The sequence below is a fragment of the Ostrinia nubilalis genome, chromosome 29 (assembly GCF_963855985.1).
Source record: "Ostrinia nubilalis chromosome 29, ilOstNubi1.1, whole genome shotgun sequence".
Lineage (NCBI taxonomy): Eukaryota > Metazoa > Arthropoda > Insecta > Lepidoptera > Crambidae > Ostrinia > Ostrinia nubilalis.
In genome coordinates, this window is record NC_087116.1 from 7657767 (window position 1) to 7677651 (window position 19885).

General features: G+C 42.4%; 1 protein-coding gene across 1 annotated transcript in view; it reads right to left on the reverse strand.

Annotated features, from left to right (window-relative positions):
- Positions 1 to 7199: 7199 nt before the first annotated feature.
- The window catches only part of LOC135085625 (cullin-2), a 37730-nt gene continuing 25044 nt past the window's right edge, over positions 7200 to 19885 (reverse strand). The window contains exons 10-16 of the mRNA XM_063980401.1: positions 18070 to 18234; positions 17020 to 17094; positions 16291 to 16455; positions 13610 to 13819; positions 11343 to 11586; positions 8846 to 8958; positions 7200 to 7488 (exon numbers count right to left, since the gene is read on the reverse strand). Coding sequence (XP_063836471.1) covers positions 7327 to 7488; positions 8846 to 8958; positions 11343 to 11586; positions 13610 to 13819; positions 16291 to 16455; positions 17020 to 17094; positions 18070 to 18234 — 1134 coding nt within the window. The 3' untranslated portion in view covers positions 7200 to 7326. The remainder of the gene's footprint in view (positions 7489 to 8845; positions 8959 to 11342; positions 11587 to 13609; positions 13820 to 16290; positions 16456 to 17019; positions 17095 to 18069; positions 18235 to 19885) is intronic.

The following is a 19885-nucleotide window of genomic DNA, read 5'->3' on the forward strand; positions in this document are numbered from 1 at the left end:
TGCTATGAAAATCATTTCGATATACACGCAATACCTACCTGTTATTTAGTTTTTCTGAGTTAAACCTACGCACCTACCTATCTATTCGCCGTTCCCATGGGCGGGCCAGCTGCTGCAGGAAAGGACAGCCGCTCCGTGCTGGAAATCTATTTAATCTTAGCCTAGAAGCTGGATACCCAGGGGCGGGGTAGTCATACGACTACCCCGCCCCTCTCCTCTCCCCAGGTCATAAGCTGGGCACGACTTCCACCTCGGCCAGAAGTTGGGTATGATTTACCCCCCCCCCCCGGCCCGAAACTGGGTATGACTTGACCCCTCCCCCTCCCCCCAGACCAGAAGCTAGGTAAGGCTTGCCCCTACCCCCAGGCCATAAGCATAAGCTGGATATGACTCCCCTTCGGCCAGAAGCTGGGTATGACACCCCCCCCCCCATGCCAGAAATGCCAGAAACTGGGTATGACTTGACCCCCCCCCCCCCTCCCCCAGGCCATAAGCTGGGTAAGGCTAGCCCCTCCCCCCAGCCCATAGAAACTGGTTATGACTTGACCCCTCCCCCCCCCCCTCCCTCTCCCCAAGCCAGAAGCTGGGTAAGGCTAGCCCTTCCCCCAGTCCATAAGCATAAGCTAGGTATGACTCCCCCTCGGCCGGAAGCTGGGTATTTCTTACACCCCCCCCCCCCCCCTCTCCCCCGGCCAGAAACTGGGTATGACTTGCCTCTCCCTCCTCCCACCAAGGCCAGAAGCTGGGTAAGGCTTGCCCCTCCCCCCAGGCTATAAGCTGGGTATGACTTATCCCCCCCCCCAGGCCAGAAACTGGGTATTAGCATCATATTATGTATTATTATGTTCAATACAAACAATCATTAAGTTACACTCACCCCAACCGCGTCTCCGCATTGCATCGAATCCTATGAAAATGTGGTTTTTGGACACAGCAATACTTATTTTTCACAATTTTTATTTTTAAAAATTACTGGTCGATAGGTTACTTTATTTTGAAGAATAAATGTTATTAAAAGTTTTTTTCTAAAACTGATAGTTTAGCCGGAAAAAAATATTTTCCATCCCAATAGTACGCCGGCTGCGCTCGATTCGGATATAGTGACGTCACGCGGCCTTGCGTACGTTGACTTTTAGCGGCAAAAACGGCCTATGTTTATTACTTAATATCTTCGTAAGTAATGGTCCGATTTGGATAATTCAAAAAGATATCTTTCTTATGTCTTAAAGATTAACGTAGATAATAGTTTTATTGAATTTTCTACAACAGTACTGATCCTCATTGTATTTGACGTTTTAACCGTCGTTGCCGCTATAAGGTTTAATACGTTTTTTTGTGAAAATTAGTCGCAAACAATTTTAGTAAAACCTATGGTTTTCTATGAAATTAATAAACCAGTAGTAAAATACTCAATTTAGTCAATCAACTGCCTCATTATTAGATTATTATATTACCGTGTGTTGTTGTAATTATTCATGAAGCTGCTTTCGTCACCGTATCAAATGCAGATCACACGAACGAGCAATGTTCAAATTAAAATAATATTTATCTTATAAAGATTTTACCTGCGAGTCTCCGACTTTGCATTTAAGAAATGAAATAAGTTTTTATAACATTAAATTGTCAGACAATAGTATAGTAATAAATTAAATAAAAAATCAATTTACGGCCTTTTACATCTAGACACGCGGTAGCGTGTCAAGCCAAGTTCAAGTAACAGAACTGGCGAGAATTAGTCTACGAATCTAAAGTACACTTCTGGCTTTTCAACCTTCCAAAAAAAATCTCCAATGAATATTTTAAGCCTTATGTCTAAAAGAATAAAGTTTAAAGTCCACTGGTGAATTATTTTTTCTTTGTTGATGTGCTGCTATAATGAATCTTGTTTATGTGATCTGTCGTAGAATCTCAGTGTAAAATCAGAATCAGTTTAGTCAAAGTAGTCAAATCTAGTCACTACAAAAGTTAGGTCCACTTCTTTCAAAGAAATAGCGACTTTATCACTCAGTGGTAAGGTGCTGTTTGCTATGCACAGATACGTTTACTATGCGTATGCGTGTAAGTGAATTTGAACTGTATTGCGGCGCGTTAGAGTAGCTTTTACTCTACGTGCGACTTTTTCGCTAAGAAGTGGACTCACAAATAGCTGTAAGCAACGAACTGTGGTATATTTTTCATAGCAACAAATCCCAGTGTTTTTTAATTAATTTGTAATTCAGAATTAATATTATGGATTTGAAATCTTGTTATTTGTAGTTGTTCAAAATGTTACATATTTTTAACTTGCTTTTATTATTCTTTATCTCTTTAGAATAAGTTTGTTTCCAATATCAAAATGAATTGTTAATTTAGAAGTTAAATAATAGCTGAGCGGTTTAAAATTAACGGCTTGTTCTGACATGTGATCTATCACTGTCAGTGTCACTGCAGTTAAATGTGTGTTGCCATTGTGAAGCAATAAAAAATATGAAAAATAACAAGCTGTCAATTTTGTCCCGCGAATACAATTTATTTAAAGTTCTGATCTAAGATTATAATAGACCGTTTTCACTGTCCGAGTTTAAAGAAAGATTCTTTTTTGTGAGCGGAAAACATTAGCTTATAATTTGTATAATATACCGCAGTTACCTCAGAAGTGGACACGGTCCATTATAGTCGAAAAACCAAACAAAATTATGTATTTACAGTCAGTTGCACATTTGTGTTCAATATTGAACTTTATCAATTTGTAAAGTACGGTCGCCGAGCACGTAGAATTTAGTCCAATGACCGTCGCGACTGTGCGACGGGCGGCCCCAGTGAGTGTGCGAGCGCGACAGCAACATAATTACGCGCGAGCGATAAGGATGTGTAGCTTGGGGGTCATTGGACGAAATTCTACGCGCTCGGCGACCGGACTTTAATAAAGATCACCTTTTCATATTTCTGTACATCTGACTGTACTAGTTTCGCATGTGTACCTTTCTTCTTTTATTTTTATCAGTCGGTGTTTTAATTTCAGTTCAAATTTTTTAATTGATACTTCAAACAATAAGTTAAAATGTTGCCATCGTAAAATAAATGTACACTGTGTACAATTTAGAATAAAATACCGACTTGACATATTATTTGCTGATTATTGTATTGTATTTTATTAATTGATTTCGTTAGAGGTTGTGGGGACGGACCGCGGTGTTGCCTGTTTTTGTAATTTTAAAAACAGATGTCAACAGCGCGCGATGTCAACATTTACGTTAAGAATTTAAACTGTTTTAAATTCTGTAACCAAAGTTTTTTCATTATTAAATGAGTCTATTATTATGACGTGTTTTAAATTGTAAAAAACAGTCGAAAAACTAATGCCCGCTTTCACCATCAATCCCTAATTTTTAGGTGACCCCTCTGAGAACAAAATTCCTGTTGTATGTTACCATAAGGGTCACTTAAAAATGGGGAAAACGAGCATAAATGACCTAATGATGTCTATGTTAGGACTACAGTTAAAGTAGGAAATAAAACAACAATAAACGGCGTCCGTACAATGTTTAATAATAATTAAATTACTTTATATTATGTATAAGTAATATTAGTTCTCGAACAGTCGGTCCAGGTTGAGTCTAAACCTAAACGTTTCCCTTTAGAATAAAAGGTACACGCAATTTGAACGCTAGTTTAAAGTGACGATTAGTAAATAAAAAATAAATATCCAAGACATTTTCTGTGCCATCTAGTTTCAAAACTACAGCGTGTGTTTTGCTATACACAATCAACAAAACCATCTCAACATTCTACAAAATTGCTTACAAAAATGTTGAATGTTTTTTGTTGATTGTGTAGGGCAAACTGGATACCCCGGCTTATGTCAATCATTTATTAAGAGTTTTGGGTAAGTAATTTTAAATAGGTACATAATATAGGATAATACCTCTGCCATATACACACTAATATTTGTATTGTGCGGAAACGAAACCACGACCTAGTTTAGTATGAAAATGTCATTTAAAACTAGTGTTCAACACTCATGTAACCTTTATTATAAAGATTAATCTACAATATACAACAGTATCCTTGTGTCGCGTACAAACTAAATACTAGTGTTGCAACAGAACTCTGCTTCCGCTTCCGCAACTGCAGAAGTTCCGCATGTTTTTTCACTTCCGTTTCTGCTTCTGGTTCCGCAAACTTTATAACAGAACTCTGAACGGAAGCGGGGAGCACTTGTTCATAAAGAATATTTAATCGGGCGCACAAATACCCCCATATTTTGCCAATAGTTCGCCAATACTTATCAGCTCCCCCCAGCAGTGTAGCCAGCGAGCAATTATTTAGCGGAGCTGGTTTAATATATGAAGAACATCGAAATAGGCTGAAAGATGAAAAAGCGGCCAAGTTACTCTTTATTAAATATAACTTGCCGCTGTTTAATTTTGACTACTAAAATAGAAATTTAATAAAAAAAGTTTTAAATGTACAATTGTGCTTTTTTTTCATAGTGTTAACGCTTCCGTTTCCGTTTTCGCTTCCGTTAAGATTTACTTTTGACATCTGTTTCCGTTTCTGCTTCCGTTATGCCAGTTCCGTTGCATCACTACTAAATACATAAAAACATAATTCATAAAAAATATTGCTAGTTTCACTGCGCTCCGGGTTTCTACTATTCGTCGTTTATTTTCAAAGCTGGCAACACTATTGCTTGACTAAAACTCGACGATTAATTTAAAAATATGGTACACAATAACACATGTAAAGACATATAAAACCTATTTATCCATTTCTAAAGCCTCAGTGGTTTCTTAGATAGGCTCGCGTGACGTCACATCATGGTTGGCCTGCCATACAATACAAATCTCATACAAAAATGTACATTTCATTGAAGTATTAAGCTCATCTGTTTGGGCCTGTCCCTAATAAAGATCGTTTCATCCACGAAGAATCGCCCCACCATTCTTCCGCTAATGTTTGAGTGTTATCGGTACACGCTAAATGATCCATGAGTGCACACGCACACTACAATAATGCCTTACGGATTGCTCGGACCACACTCCCCGCACCCCGCGCGACCGGGACCAAACATTGCTTTGGCCGAGTGGATGAAACGATTTATAATAATAATTAAACATTATAAATACTGTATCTACCTGTTATTACAAAGGTACAGACTGCATTCCACGATAGACAATTTGGTACCTTATAATTATCGTTGTAGTAGATTCTACTTTGCAATAAGAATAAGTTGTCGACTGTTCGTAGTTCGCAATACACGTCATCGATTCTGTCTCGTCGTATCAGTGAAAGAGACAAAATGATGTAAAACAATATTGTTTTTAAGTTTCACATCACTAGCTAATAAGTAAGGAAGACAACTAAATAGGGATGCACAAAAACAATACATACTACTTTTACTATCTATGCGATCTACACACAAAATTCCACCCTGTATATCTCACTGTCGCGCTCACACTTAAATGACTTTGACAAAGTTCAAATAAAAAGAAACCAGCGCGATTTAAAAACGCACAACGCCATCTATTGACAGATACAGAAAGCTTAATGCAAGTAAAAAAAGCATTTGGCCATTTGACAGTTGTGAAAATAGCAAGAAAGAGGAAGAAAAACAATTTATTTGAAAATATACAATTAAATATTTAACATAAAATTTATAACCTACAATGTTTTTATAAAATATTATTGGTAAAATCATTCGGGATTTCTTATCAGCGGTTCACAAGAAATGACACGCGGGCGGCCATCATAGAACAGTGTGACGTCACATTACAATAGAAACGTAATACACAAGAACTGTCGCTGTATCATTCTTTAATAGCATATTTTCGAGATTAGTGAAATTACGTAGTGATTTTAGCTATATCTAGCTATATTTGTATTTTTATTTTACCGGAGCGCAGTCCCCTCTTTCATATGAGGATGATTTTCTCACGAAAGTGTGTCATCCCCAATGGGCTGAGTGTTTATATCAAACGCGTTTAAAAAATGTATGAAAATTTTAGTTTTTGAACGTTTCCCGCTAGGGGCGCTGTACAATCCGTCATACATTTAATGTCATTTTAGTGAGCGCGTTTGATGTAAACTCACACTAATCCCTCTGATCGCAAACGTGTGTTTCGCAAGTAGGCGTCTAATGCGCGTTTTCACTATCAATCCTTAACGTTTAAGTGACCCCTATGAAAACAAAATTCCTGTTGTGTTAATAGGGGGTTAGAAATTAGGGATTGATGGTGAAAACGGGCGTAAATGACATAGCTCTGTGTGTGAGTTCTTGCGCTAGGTAAGTATGTCTTACTTCTAAGGGAAGCTATGCCCTAATATGCACAGGTGAGGTCATAAAGGTCACGCCCACAACTAGCTGGCGGTGAGTGTGGCCACGCCCACTTTGATTTAGCGTTGCACCACAGTAAATACAAATGAGTAGGTCATCTTCATAGAAAAGCATCGAGCGTGGTTTGTATGTGAGAGCTCGGCGCAACTCCCCGCTAAATTTTGTCAGTGTGTGCGTGTGCGCCGCATACGTGTTGGCGCGCTCACATACAAACCGCGCCCGTGCGTTTCCTGACGACAAGATGACCTACTCATTTGTATTTACTCTGGTTGCACTGTGAACCCCTTTGATAAAACTGCCATGAATGTTACAGTAGATACCCCAGATAGACTTAGTTGCAAATGCCCGTTTTCACCATCATTCCCTAACTTTTAAGTGACCCCTATGGTAGCACATAACATGAGTTTTGTTTTCATAGGGGTCACTTAAAAATTAGGGATTGATGGTGAAAACGGGCATAATACACGTAAAATGGGCGTCGATATACAGTAAAGATCGAGAGGTGAAGTCCCGAAGCCTGGACAAACGCTAGAGACGTGTACAAGTCTAAAGGTCATGGTCATGGCCACGCTCATACCACTGATCATATGCATTCACGCGAGGTACGAGTAAGTATCCACACTTACGCCAGATAGGTAGTGTGGCCATATCCACGCCAGCTAGTTATGGTCATGGTCATGGCCACCCTCACAGCACATAGATCATAATATGTGCTCACACTCACCCAAGGAAAGACTAAGCGTGGCCACATCCACGCCAGCTGGATATGGTCATGGTCATGGCCACCCTCACAGTACATAGATCATAACACGTGCTCACACTTACGCAAGGAAAGACTAAGCGTGGCCACATCCACGCCAGCTGGTCATGGTTATGATCATGGCCACTCTCACAGCACAGATCATATGCGCCACTCACGCGAGGTACGAGTAAGCGTGGCCACATCCACGCCAGCTGGTCATGGTCATGGTCATGGCCACGCTCACAGCACTGACCATAAGCGACTCCACTCACGCGAGGTACGAGTAAGTGTCCAACGCGCCGGGCGCTCGCTCGAGGTACTGCTTGTCGATGAGCGCCTCGATGCACTTCTTGATCATGCCGACAGATGGCGCGAACGAGCCGCGCGCTTGGGATACCACTTCTTGGATTAGTTCTGTGTGTCGGAGGACCTGGAAATTAATCATACAGAATTGGAGACATATTTGTAATACCTCAATTAGTTTACTAAGAAGCACTAATTTAATAATGAGACTTAATGTATGCTCAGTGTGCAAAGTAAATAATTATGCTAATCTAGGGAATGTTCCCATTAAAGGAACACCTTTTACAACTTCCAAATATTCCCAGGGTAAATTGCCAGTCATTGGACACTTAAGAAAGTTATTGGACAGTTATGTACTGAATTAAAAACAGAATTTCTATTTCAACAACTGAGAGATTCCGACTGATGGAGATAACAGGGCGTTTTTTTGAAGGAATATTCATTTGTATTTGAAGAAATATTCATTTTAAGAAAATTCAAGGGTTGTTTTGTCCAATAACTGTCGGTTTACCCTATCGAGTTCTAATGTTGCCGCCAGCAACAATATTGTCAATCTGGCTAATCTTGCTTGACAAAAGTGAAAGTGGTGCACATGCTGGATCTAGTCTCTGACTATATCATAGCCAAAAAATAAATATTATAAAATCCGATTTGTATGAAAATTAAAATAATTAAAATGAAGATATCAATTTTCTGACTTCACCATACCATTTATATGACCATGTTAACATGGGCTAGTGTCGGCTCATATAACCATTTACCTAACACCCTGAGTGTTCACAAAAGCAGACGGAAGCATTTTTAGTTTTATTTGTTTAGACGGTTTAGGATTTTTATCCTATTACTAGCTGACCCGGCGAACTTTGTTCCGCCTTAATGGCAATAAATAAGCAGACTTTTTTTAATTTCGAACGGGATAAAAAGTATCCTATGTCCTTCTCCTGGCTCTAAACTACCTCCCTGACAATTTTCAGCTAAATCGGTTCAGCCGTTCTTGAGTTATAAGTGGAGTAACTAACACGACTTTCTTTTATATATATAGACTAGCTGACCCGGCGAACTTTGTTCCGCCTTAATGGCAATAAATAAGCAGACTTTTTTTTAAATTTTGAACGGGATAAAAAGTATCCTATGTCCTTCTCCTGGCTCTAAACTACCTCCCTGACAATTTTCAGCTAAATCGGTTCAGCCGTTCTTGAGTTATAAGTGGAGTAACTAACACGACTTTCTTTTATATAGATTTATTTAAATGTCATTATCATCATAAAAAAACTTAAAATCATCCAGTTTTCTGTTAATTTTACTCTATTTCTTGCGGAAAAAATTACGTGATATTTCCCGAGACCCCCCTCTCCCCCAAGTGAGATTTAGTTAGTGAGGTTTTTGTTGACCCCCTTCCCCCCTAAAAGTCTCACGTAATTAATGGACGCCCCCTTAGTGCAATCGGGCCCGGGGTCCATAGTTGAGGCAGTCTATCCACGTACCTTCCTTTGCTTCATGATGCGCACGAGGGCAGCTTGTAGATACATCTTGCGGTCGTCGTCGCAGTGCGCCGCCTCCGTCGCTTCGGCCGCGCCAGTCGCCGCCGGCAGACCGCCTGCGGGGATTGAGCTTTATTGTACTGTGGTAAGGTTTATAATAGATATTTATACATATATTATACATAGATGCACAGACTTAGACCGCTTTCACACGAGGGCATGTGAAGGCACGCATCCGCTGTCACATAGTATGAAATTTTCGGCAGCGCGTCTGTCGCTCTGCTAAATCGCCTAAATGTGAAGGCGCTCTTACTGGGACCAGCGGCCACTCTGGCAGATTATGAGCTAAAAGCGGCCCACAGAAAATAAAAACAACTAAATAAAGGATTCAGAGGTTTTAATTTCACTGTTTTATGCGCCACATACATATACAGAAGGCCACAGTTTGTGTGTTTGCAATATACAACTGTATCGCTTTGTATTAATTAGGATTTTAGTAACAATAGACTTAACTGCAAGGCTTTGGATACTTTACGTATAGATACACGGTTTAATACTGCGATTCAATTCGGGATAACGCTATCTATGAGTGAAAATTGAAACTACCTACTAGCAATGTGCCTTGCTAGTTAGGCGCGTTCATCTATGATCTCAATAGTGACTGAGTTTCTTGCGCTGCTTCTTCTCAGCACTGGCCCATTTATTGTCCTGAAGCAGTGGTAGGGTTAATACTGGGACGTGTAAAAGTGCTTTCTAAAAGCCTATTTGCAAAAATAAATGAATTTTATTTTTATTTTTATTTATGAGCAAAAACTTGAACTAACTTCTAGCACTCTACTTTGCTGGTTAAGCGCGTTTAGCGCCATCTATGATGGAAAATTTGAACTAACTTCTAACACCTTATAGATGACCCACGCTGAACTGTCCCACCAAACTCAATGACAGGGGGGCGCTACCATCGTTCAACTATACGGTTTCCAACATGGCAAAAATCTGAACCAGCGATCCGGTATTGACGGTGGCGCCCCACTGTCAATGTCATCGACAGGACAGTCCAGTATTTTGGAACTATACCTTGATGATTGGGCGCGTTGGCAGCTGTCAGCCTAACTTTCGTTCGCAGGAGAAGTTCAAATTTAGACTGAGGGTAGCAGATTAATACCCCCTGATGACGTCAGCAGGTCATCATCTAGTACCGGCCTCACGTGCCTGGGCCACGCCTTGCCGGCCAGTTGATATAACCTAACTAACGGTACTGTATCTGGATGTTAGGCTTTAGTTCGTTTAGCGCCATCTATGAGCGCAAAATGGAAACTTCTAGCAAAGCACGTGCTTCGCCGGCCAGTTGGTTTAACCTATGGCTATTGGTTGGGTGTCTAGCGCCACCTATGAGCGCAAATTGGAACTAACTTGTAGCACTATGTTTTGTTAGTTAGGCGCGTTTAGTGCCATCTATGAGAGAACTTTAGAACTAACTTGTAGCACATAACATGAGTGAAAATTTAAACTTACCTTGATGATTAGGCGCATTAGCAGCCGTAAGTCTGACTTTCGTCCTTTTGCACGAGAAGTTCAGATTCAAACTGAGGGTAACAGATTAATCGTCAGCTTCGATATCTCCTGATGACGTCAGCAGGCCAGCATCTAGTACCGGCCTCACGTGTCTGGCCCACGCCTCGCCGGCCAGTTGATCTAACCTAACTGATGGTACTGTATCTGGGTGTTAGGCTTTATTTCGTTTAACGCCACCTATGAGCGATAGTTGGAACTAACTTCTAGCGCTGTACCTTGTTGGTGTGCTGCAGTGAGACTACTATCCACTAGCACTGTGACTTGCTAGTTGGGCGCGTTCAACGTCATCTATGATCGAAAACTTGAACTAACTTCTAACACCCTACCTTGATGGTTGGCTGTTATGAGCCTGACTGCTCCATTTAGCGCCATCTATGACCGAGAATCGAAACTTTCTTACCTTGATGATTAGGCGCATTGGCAGCCGTAAGTCTGACTTTCGTCCTTTTGCACGAGAAATTCAAATTTAAACTGAGGGTAGCAGATTCATCGTCAGCTTCAATATCCCCTGATGACGTCAGAAAGCCAGCATCTAGTACGGGCCTCACGTGCCTGGCCCACGCCTCGTCGGTCAGTTGATATAACCCAACTAACGGTACTGTATCTGGATGTTAGGCTTTAGTTCGTTTAGCGCCATCTATGAGCGCAAAATGGAAACTTCTAGCAAAGCACGTGCTTCGCCGGCCAGTTGGTCTAATCTATGGCTATTGGTTGGGTGTCTAGCGCCACCTATGAGCGCAAATTGGAACTAACTTCTAGCAATGTACCTTGTCGGTGTGCAGAAGTGAGTCAGTAGCGCCATCTATGAACGCAAACTGGAACTAACTTGAAGCACTATGTTTTGTTAGTTAGGCGCGTTTAGCACCATCTATGAGCGAACTTTAGAACTAACTTGTAGCACATAACATGAGTGAAAATTTAAACTTACCTTGATGATTAGGCGCGTTAGCAGCTGTCAGCCTGACTTTTGTCCTTTTGCACGAGAAATTCAAATTTAGACTGAGGGTAGCAGATTCATCGTCAGCTTCAATATCCCCTGATGACGTCAGCAAGCCAGCATCTAATACGGGCCTCACGTGCCTGGCCCACGCCTCGCCTTCTAATTGTAGGGACTCGCGTAGTTCACGAGCGGACAACGTGTCTGCTGTTTCGAAGGAAAGTAGTAGCGCGCACTGTGGACAAACATAGCTTTGTTAATGTCGTTGAAAAATGAGTAATTTTTGATATTTAGACACGTGTCAAGATTTGCATAACAAGTTTGTAAAGACCTATAAACACGTGTCAAGATTTGTACAAGTTTGTAAAGAATATTATGACAGGGCCGCGAGGTATTTTGAATCTGAGCCGCTAGTTAATATAAGACGGAGTCGAGTCCAATGTGTAAAATGCTTTATGAGACGAAGCCGCGAGTTATTATGAGACGGAGCCGCGAGTTACTACGAGACGGAACCGCGAGTTATTATGAGACGGAGCCGCGAGTTATTATGAGACGGAGCCGCGAGTTATTATGAGACGGAGCCGCGAGTTATTGAACCGGAGCCGCGAGTTATTATGAGACGGAGCCGCGAGTGATGAAACTAGACCTATTTTTATCGACAAAAAAGAGGTACTACACTAATGCAGCAGCATTGATCAACTGCTGAAAGAAAACGGAGCCGCGAGTTATTGAGACGGAGCCGCGAGTTATTATGAGACGGAGCCGCTGGTTAATATGACAGAGCCGTGAGTTTTTCAACGGAGCTACGAGTTTTTAGACGGAGCCGCATGTCTTTTCTCACCTGTGGTGTGGTAGCGCTGACATGGTACACCCTTTGCGTGTATCGTGTCCTCAGTTCACCAGTACACAGGTGGTGTAGCCAGGCTAGACGATGGCCGCTGAAGGAGGCTCTGTAGAAGGCTTCGAAGAGTCTCGCGGGCTTCTCGTGTATAATTCTTTATGAGACGGAGCCGCGAGTTATTACGAGACGTAGCTTCGAGTTATTAGATGGAGCCGCGAGTTAATATGAGACGGAGCCACCAAAATTTGAGACGGAGCCAAATATCAATTCTTACCTGAGGCGTGGTAGCGCTGACATGGTACACCCTTTGCGTGAATCGTGTCCTCAGTTCACCAGTGCACAGGTGGTGTAGCCACGCGAGGCGGCGGCCGCTGAAGGACGCTCTGTAGAAGGCTTCGAAGAGCCGCGCGGGTCTCTCAAGTTTGTAAAATTCTTTATGAGACGGAGCCGCAAGTTATTACGAGACGGAGCCGGCTTGAGGCATGGTGGTACATGAGACAGAGCCGCGAGTTGTTAGACGGAGCCACGAGTTATTATGAGACGGAGCCGCGAGTTATTATGAGACGGAGCCGCGAGTTATAAGACGTAGCTTCGAGTTATTAGATGTAGCCGCGAGTTATGATGAGACGGAGCCGCGAGTTATTGAGACGGAGCCGCGAGTTATTGAGACGGAGCCGCGAGTTATTGAGACGGAGCCGCGAGTTATTATGAGACGGAGCCGCGAATTATTAAGAGACTGAGCTGCTAGTTAATATGACACGATGCTATGTTAATCAGAGCCGTGTGTTATTAGACGGAGCCGCGAGTTATAAGACGTAGCTTCGAGTTATTAGATGGAGCCGCGAGATATGATAAGACGGAGCCGCGAATTGTTAGACGGAGCCACATATCAATTCTTACCTGAGGCGTAGTAGCGCTGACATGGTACACCCTTTGCGTGTATCGTGTCCTCAGTTCACCAGTACACAGGTGGTGTAGCCACGCGAGGCGGCGGCCGCTGAAGGACGCTCTGTAGAAGGCTTCGAAGAGACGTGCGGGTCTCTCAAGTGTGTAAGTCTTTATGAGATGGAGCCGCGAGTTATTAAGAGACGGAGCCGCGAGTTATTGAGACGGAGCCGCGAGTTATTATAAGACGGAGTCGCGAGTTATTAAACGGGGCCGCGAGTTATTAAACGGAGCCGCGAGTTATTAAAAGACGGAGCCGCGAGTGATGAAACTAGACCTATTTTTATCGACAAAAAAGAGGTACTACACTAATGCAGCAGCATTGATCAACTGCTGAAAGAAAACGGAGCCGCGAGTTATTGAGACGGAGCCGCGAGTTATTATGAGACGGAGCCGCTGGTTAATATGACAGAGCCGTGAGTTTTTCAACGGAGCTACGAGTTTTTAGACGGAGCCGCATGTCTTTTCTCACCTGTGGCGTAGTAGCGCTGACATGGTACACCCTTTGCGTGTATCGTGTCCTCAGTTCACCAGTACACAGGTGGTGTAGCCAGGCTAGACGGCGGCCGCTGAAGGACGCTCTGTAGAAGGCTTCGAAGAGTCTCGCCGGTTTCTCCAGTTGCGCCGGCGGCGCTAGCGGCGCCATAGCACCGCCTAGAGGCCATGCGCCGGCCTGCAGTACCTGGGAACAAGTAAATTAAAATTCATAAAAAGAACTATTTTTATCGACATAACTTTTTAAAAAAAATAAAACCAACTTCAAATGCGTGAACACAAATAATACCTATTCAACAAAAAAATAATCGTTCAAATTGGTTCATAATCGGCGGAGATATTGCGTATAAAAAAGTTCATCCCCAATTTTCCACCCTTGGGGGTGAAATATTTTCTTCAAATTCGCATGTAACCACCCTTTTGATAATACCTATTCAACAAAAAAATAATCGTTCAAATTGGTTTATAATCGGCGGAGATATTGCGTATAAAAAAGTTCATCCCCAATTTTCCACCCTTGGGGGTTGTTTTTTTTATTATTAAATTTAAATGGGACCACCCTTGAGGTATTACCTATACGCCGAAAAAAGATTTGTTCAAATCGGTTCATAATTGGCGGAGTTATCGCGTAACAAACATAGAAAAAAAAAACATACGGGTCGAATTGAGAACCTCCTCCTTTTTTTGAAGTCGGTTGAAAAAAGAGGTACTACACTAATGCAGCAGCATTAATCAACTGCTGAAAGAAAAGGGAACAGCGCTCTCTATCGACCGCTATCAGAACTAACTTGAACAGCTACATCTGTTAGTTGAGATCTGAACTAGAAGGTACAATCGGCTGTAAGAACCCTATTTGTTTAAAGAAGTAGTACTAAACTAATAGCCAGTTTTCGGTCTATCAGAAACTGCTAGAAATTGGTTAGTGCCATCTATTGGCCACTTTTGGAACTATGAAACAACGCCATCTGTTGGTTGTTGTAGGAACTAAATAAGACAAGCCATCTATCAACCGCGTTCTAAACTGCACCATCTATTGGCCGCCTTCGGAACTAGCTGCTACAAGAATCTCACCTGTATGAAGAAGCCGGTGTTTGTAGACAGGTTGTGGTCTCTGAGATCTCTGCTGCAGTCAGAATTAAGCCTTTATGGGGAGTTAGCGCCACTTATTAGCCACTTTCAGAACTAGCTGTTACAAGAATCTCACCTGTATGAAGAAGCCGGTGTTTGTAGACAGGTTGTGGTCTCTCAGATGCTGCTGGAACTTGGCATTCAAGTCTGCTGAGACCGCGACGTCGGTGAATATGCGGTGCAGCTTGTTTGTGAACTCGTAACCACACGCAGCCTTCAGACGGTTGAAACTAAATGATAGCGCCATCTATGTGCCACGTTCGGAACTAAATGAGATAGCGCTATCTATTGATAGCTTTTGGAACTTAGAGACGGCGCCATCTGTTGCTTGCTGTAGAAGCTAAATGATACAACGCCATCTATCAACCACAATCTATACTAAATGAAACTGCGCCATCTATTGGCCACCTTCGGAACTAGCTGCGTAAGAAGTTCACCTGTATGTAGAAAGAAAGAAGCCGGTACTAGTGGATAGATGCAGCTTGTTGGTGAATTTTTTATCACTGGTTAGCGCCATCTAATAGCATAACTAGAAACTAAACAAAACAACGCCATCTATTGGCCGCTTTTTAAACTAAGTGGATCAGCTCCATCTATTGACCACTTTTGGAACTATGAAATAGCGCCATCTGTCGGTCACTTTCAGAACTCACTTGTATGAAGAAGCCGGTGTTTGTAGAAAGGTTGTGGTCTCTGAGATGTTGCTGGAACTTGGCATTCAAGTCTGCTGAGACCGCGACGTCGGTGAACATGCGGTGAAGCCTGTTGGTGAACTCATATCACTAGTTAGCGCCATCTATTGGCAGAGCTCGAAACTAAATGTCATAAACAAAGTGCCATCTATTGGCCGCCTTCAGAACTAGCTGCGTAAGAAGCTCACCTGTATGTAGAAAGAAGCCGGTGCTAGTGGACAGATGCAGCTTATTGGTGAACTCTGTATCATTAGTTAGCGCCATCTATCGGTAAAGCGCAAAACTAAATATCATAAACACAGCGCCATCTGTCGGTCGCTTTCAGAACATACCTGTATGAAGAAGCCAGTGTTTGTAGACAAGTTGTGGTCTCTCAGATGCTGCTGGAACTTGGCATTCAAGTCTGCTGAGACCGCGACGTCGGTGAACATGCGGTGCAGCTTGTTTGTAAACTATATCACTAGTTAGCGCCATCTATTGACACAGTTTGAAACTAAACGACACAGCGCCATCTATTGGTCACCTTCAGAACTAGCTGCGTAAGAAGCTCACCTGTATGTAGAAAGAAAGAAGCCGGTGCTAGTGGATTCAGCTTGTTGGTGAACTCTGTATCACTGGTTAGCGCCATCTATTGGTAGAGCTCGTAACTAAACGAAACAACGCCGTCTATTGGCCGCTTTTGAAACTAAGTGGATCAGCGCCATCTATTGACCACTTTTGGAACTACGAAACAACGCCATCTATTGGCCGCTTTTGAAACTAAGTGGATCAGCTCCATCTATTGACCACTTTTATAACTATGAAATAGCGCCATCTGTCGGTCACTTTCAGAACTTACTTGTATGAAGAAGCCAGTGTTTGTAGACAAGTTGTGGTCTCTCAGATGCTGCTGGAACTTGGCATTCAAGTCTGCTGAGACCGCGACGTCGGTGAACATGCGGTGCAGCTTGTTTGTGAATTCGTAACCGCACGCGGCCTTCAGACGGTTGATCATGGCCTCCTCCTGTCAAGAGTTAACAGTTTGGTTTATTGGAGCCATATTTTGAAGCCTATTAACATAAAAGGGTAATGGGGGGAAAGGGTTGTCTTATCCTACGCACCACGACAATTTTTTATCGACGCACTTTATCGATTTTATGTGATAAGTCCATACACTTGTTGTTTAAAATCAAATTATTACGGCGCGCATCCTAGCCCGGCTGAAAAGGGAATCTTATCTAGGGAGGGGAGAGCCAAATTAGATTTTTTTAGGCAGCTCTTAGATGAACGAAAAGACAGTGCCGGAAATTGGCGCATTTTTTTTTCACGCGGCCATCGACCAATCCTTGTTTTTTGATTACAAAATAGTGTAATAAACCAAACTTACTATGACATGTATACCTTTAAACTCAGTCAGAACTGAGTTACGAGCTGGTATAACTGGCACATTGACAGTTTCAGTATGGGAAATATGTCAAAACTGACGATTTATTCTGAGACTAATATTTACTCTTGTTTGGTCGAATCCACCCTTAAAGTAGGATGTAGGGGCTTATAATTTACGCCTAGAGTTTACATTATTGCCGACCTGCTCCATAGACGCCGACAGCTGGTGTATGAGCCTCCTGGCCAGAGCTCGCGCGTAGTATTTTTGGAAGACATCCTGAAAATTGATCATAAAGTTAGTATTTCGTAAAAATACGTCACAGTTTTTCCCAATTAAATTGATGTTTTGAGGTATTTTTTTAATGGTTTCTTAAAAAGAGTTTTCGATTTTTGATGATTGCTTAAGAATATAACACAGCTTTTTTGGATTCCTATAAATAGGATAGTATGGAAATATGCTCTTATGGAAGTGTGGATAGCAAGAATGTTTGGTTAGTATGAATATGATGGAAATGTGCATAAGGATTCATATAGCTTCGTGCAGACCCATAACTGTGGATAACAGTATGGATAGTTTGTTTAGTATGTAAGCAATATGCATATTTATCTATTTAGGTACAGCAACAGAATACAAATTAGTTAATAGTAATATACATTACAAAAAGGTACCATCGGCAACAGTGTTAACTATCCATTGCCTGTCATGTCGTCTCGTTCTATCGCAAAGAATCACCATTTGATGAGAGCGAGAGCAAAAACGGAAACGGATAGTTAACAGTGTGGCCGTGTGTACATCAAATAAATTAATAAATATGCTCGTTTCAGCCAAATGACGTCCACTGCTGGACAAAGGCCTCCCCCAAGGATTTCCACAATGAACGGTCCTGCGCTGCCCACATCCAGGCGTACGTCCAGATTAGAAATGAGGAGATCCGCAGGAGAACCAAAGTAACCGACATAGCTCGCAGAATTGCTAAAATCAAGTGGCAGTGGGCGGGGCACATAGCTCGTAGAGACGATGTCCGTTGGGGCAGGAAAGTTCTCGAGTGGCGACCACGGGCTGGAAGACGTAGCGTGGGCAGGCCTCCCACTAGGTGGACCGACGATCTGGTGAAGGTCGCGGGAAGTACCTGGATGCAGGCGGCGCAGGACCGGTCTTTGTGGAAATCCTTGGGGGAGGCCTTTGTCCAGCAGTGGACGTCTTTCGGCTGAAACGAACGAACGAACGAATGTAGTTTTAACCACCACTGACCTTATCATCGACGTACTTGAACACCACAATGGCGGCTGCCAGCCGGTCGTCGGCGTCGTCGGCTCCACGCCGCCGCAGCAGGCAGTCGCAGTAGCGCGCCAGCAGCTCGGGAGCCCGCGCCGCTTGGTCCGGGCCCGAGCGAGCGTTCACCACTGCGCTGCACGCCTGGCGAATGCACGCGCGATTAGTCGGAGCGAGTTGCGATTAGTCGCATCAATTATACAATAGTTGTACCAAATTGCGATTTGTCGCATCGACTTGCGACTAGTCGCAACGGATAACGATTAGTCGCATCAACTATCCAATAGTCATGCCAAATTGCGATTTGTCGCATCGACTTGCGACTAGTCGCAACGGATAACGATTAGTCGCATCAATTACCCAACAGTTGTACCAAATTGGGATATGTCGCATCGACTTGCGATTAGTCGCATATGATAACGATTAGTCGCATCAACTATCCAGTAGTTGTTCCATATTGGGATTTGTCGCATTAACTTGCGACTAGTCGCAACGGATAACGATTAATCGCAACAACTATCCAATTGTCGTGCCACATTGCGATTTGTCGCACCGACTTGCGACTAGTCGCAACGGATAACGATTAGTGGCATCAACTATCCAATAGTCATGCCACATTGCGATTAGTCGCATTTAGTTGCGATTAGTCGTACCGACTTGCGATAATTGTGATAAATCGCACTGACTTTTTTAATCCAAAATTCTGACAGTAAAACCAGGCCTGTTCATCTCCGCGAGTTTGCATCGAAAACAAAACACGCGCGACTACCCCTCCTGAGGTACCTAATCGACAGGACAATCACGAGCGAGTATTGACGCACGCACGTATTCTTCACCCATTTGCATTGTAAAGACAATAAACAATTTGTAAAAACGATGGTGTAATTAATACTCTGCAGTATTTTTAATTGCCTGAATAATATTAGAAACACAAAATATAATTCAATCTTATTCATGTATTTCCTCCGCCATTTTCCGCAGTTTGGCACCTCATGTCACACATCATTTTACCGAAGTCAGCCCTATGTCTTCGGCGCAGTACCGATCACTGACGTTTGTCAACAAAATGGTACTCGACTCTTGAGACAAGCTAAATTACACCATATTGTTAACGACATTGAGCATATATTTTTTTAAATACCTTCGCGAAGAAAATCTTCTGAACGAAGTACTTATTATTATTCTGTGTTAATAGGTACAGTCACAGTACATAGAATACTACTTATTTAGTAAAAAAAATACAGCTACAAATCACTTACAAATCTATGGACCGATTACAACTGCACACAACTATGCCTAATAACTTAAGTGCTTAGATAAATCAACAAAAACTAATGTTAGCTACAACAACAACTAATCCAACAATCTAATCAGCATTTCTTAATTTGTTTTTAAAAACCCGAAATGTATGCTGGAATATTTCATTGTCAACGTCAAGACTATTGTAGGCCCTGCACATTCTGTAAATAGGGTGATTTACTGAGACATTATTTGTAGCGAGTGGTACATGAAACAGCTGAGGTCGACGCACTGAACGTTTCGGAACCCTAAACAGTATCTTTTGAAGCAGTGAAGAGTCGAGTGCGCGTCTTTCCGTTCTATACATGGCCAGAACGCACCCATAGGAAACTGCTCGTGTATATTTTGGAGTGTCTCTTTGTAAGTCGGTCACTACAAACTATACACGAATTTTGCGTACTGATCGTGTATAGTTTGTGTCGTGGATGGATTCCGTCTTCGCTCCAAACTATACTACACCACTTACAGTTGACTAGAGTGTGTTTAGTTTATTTGA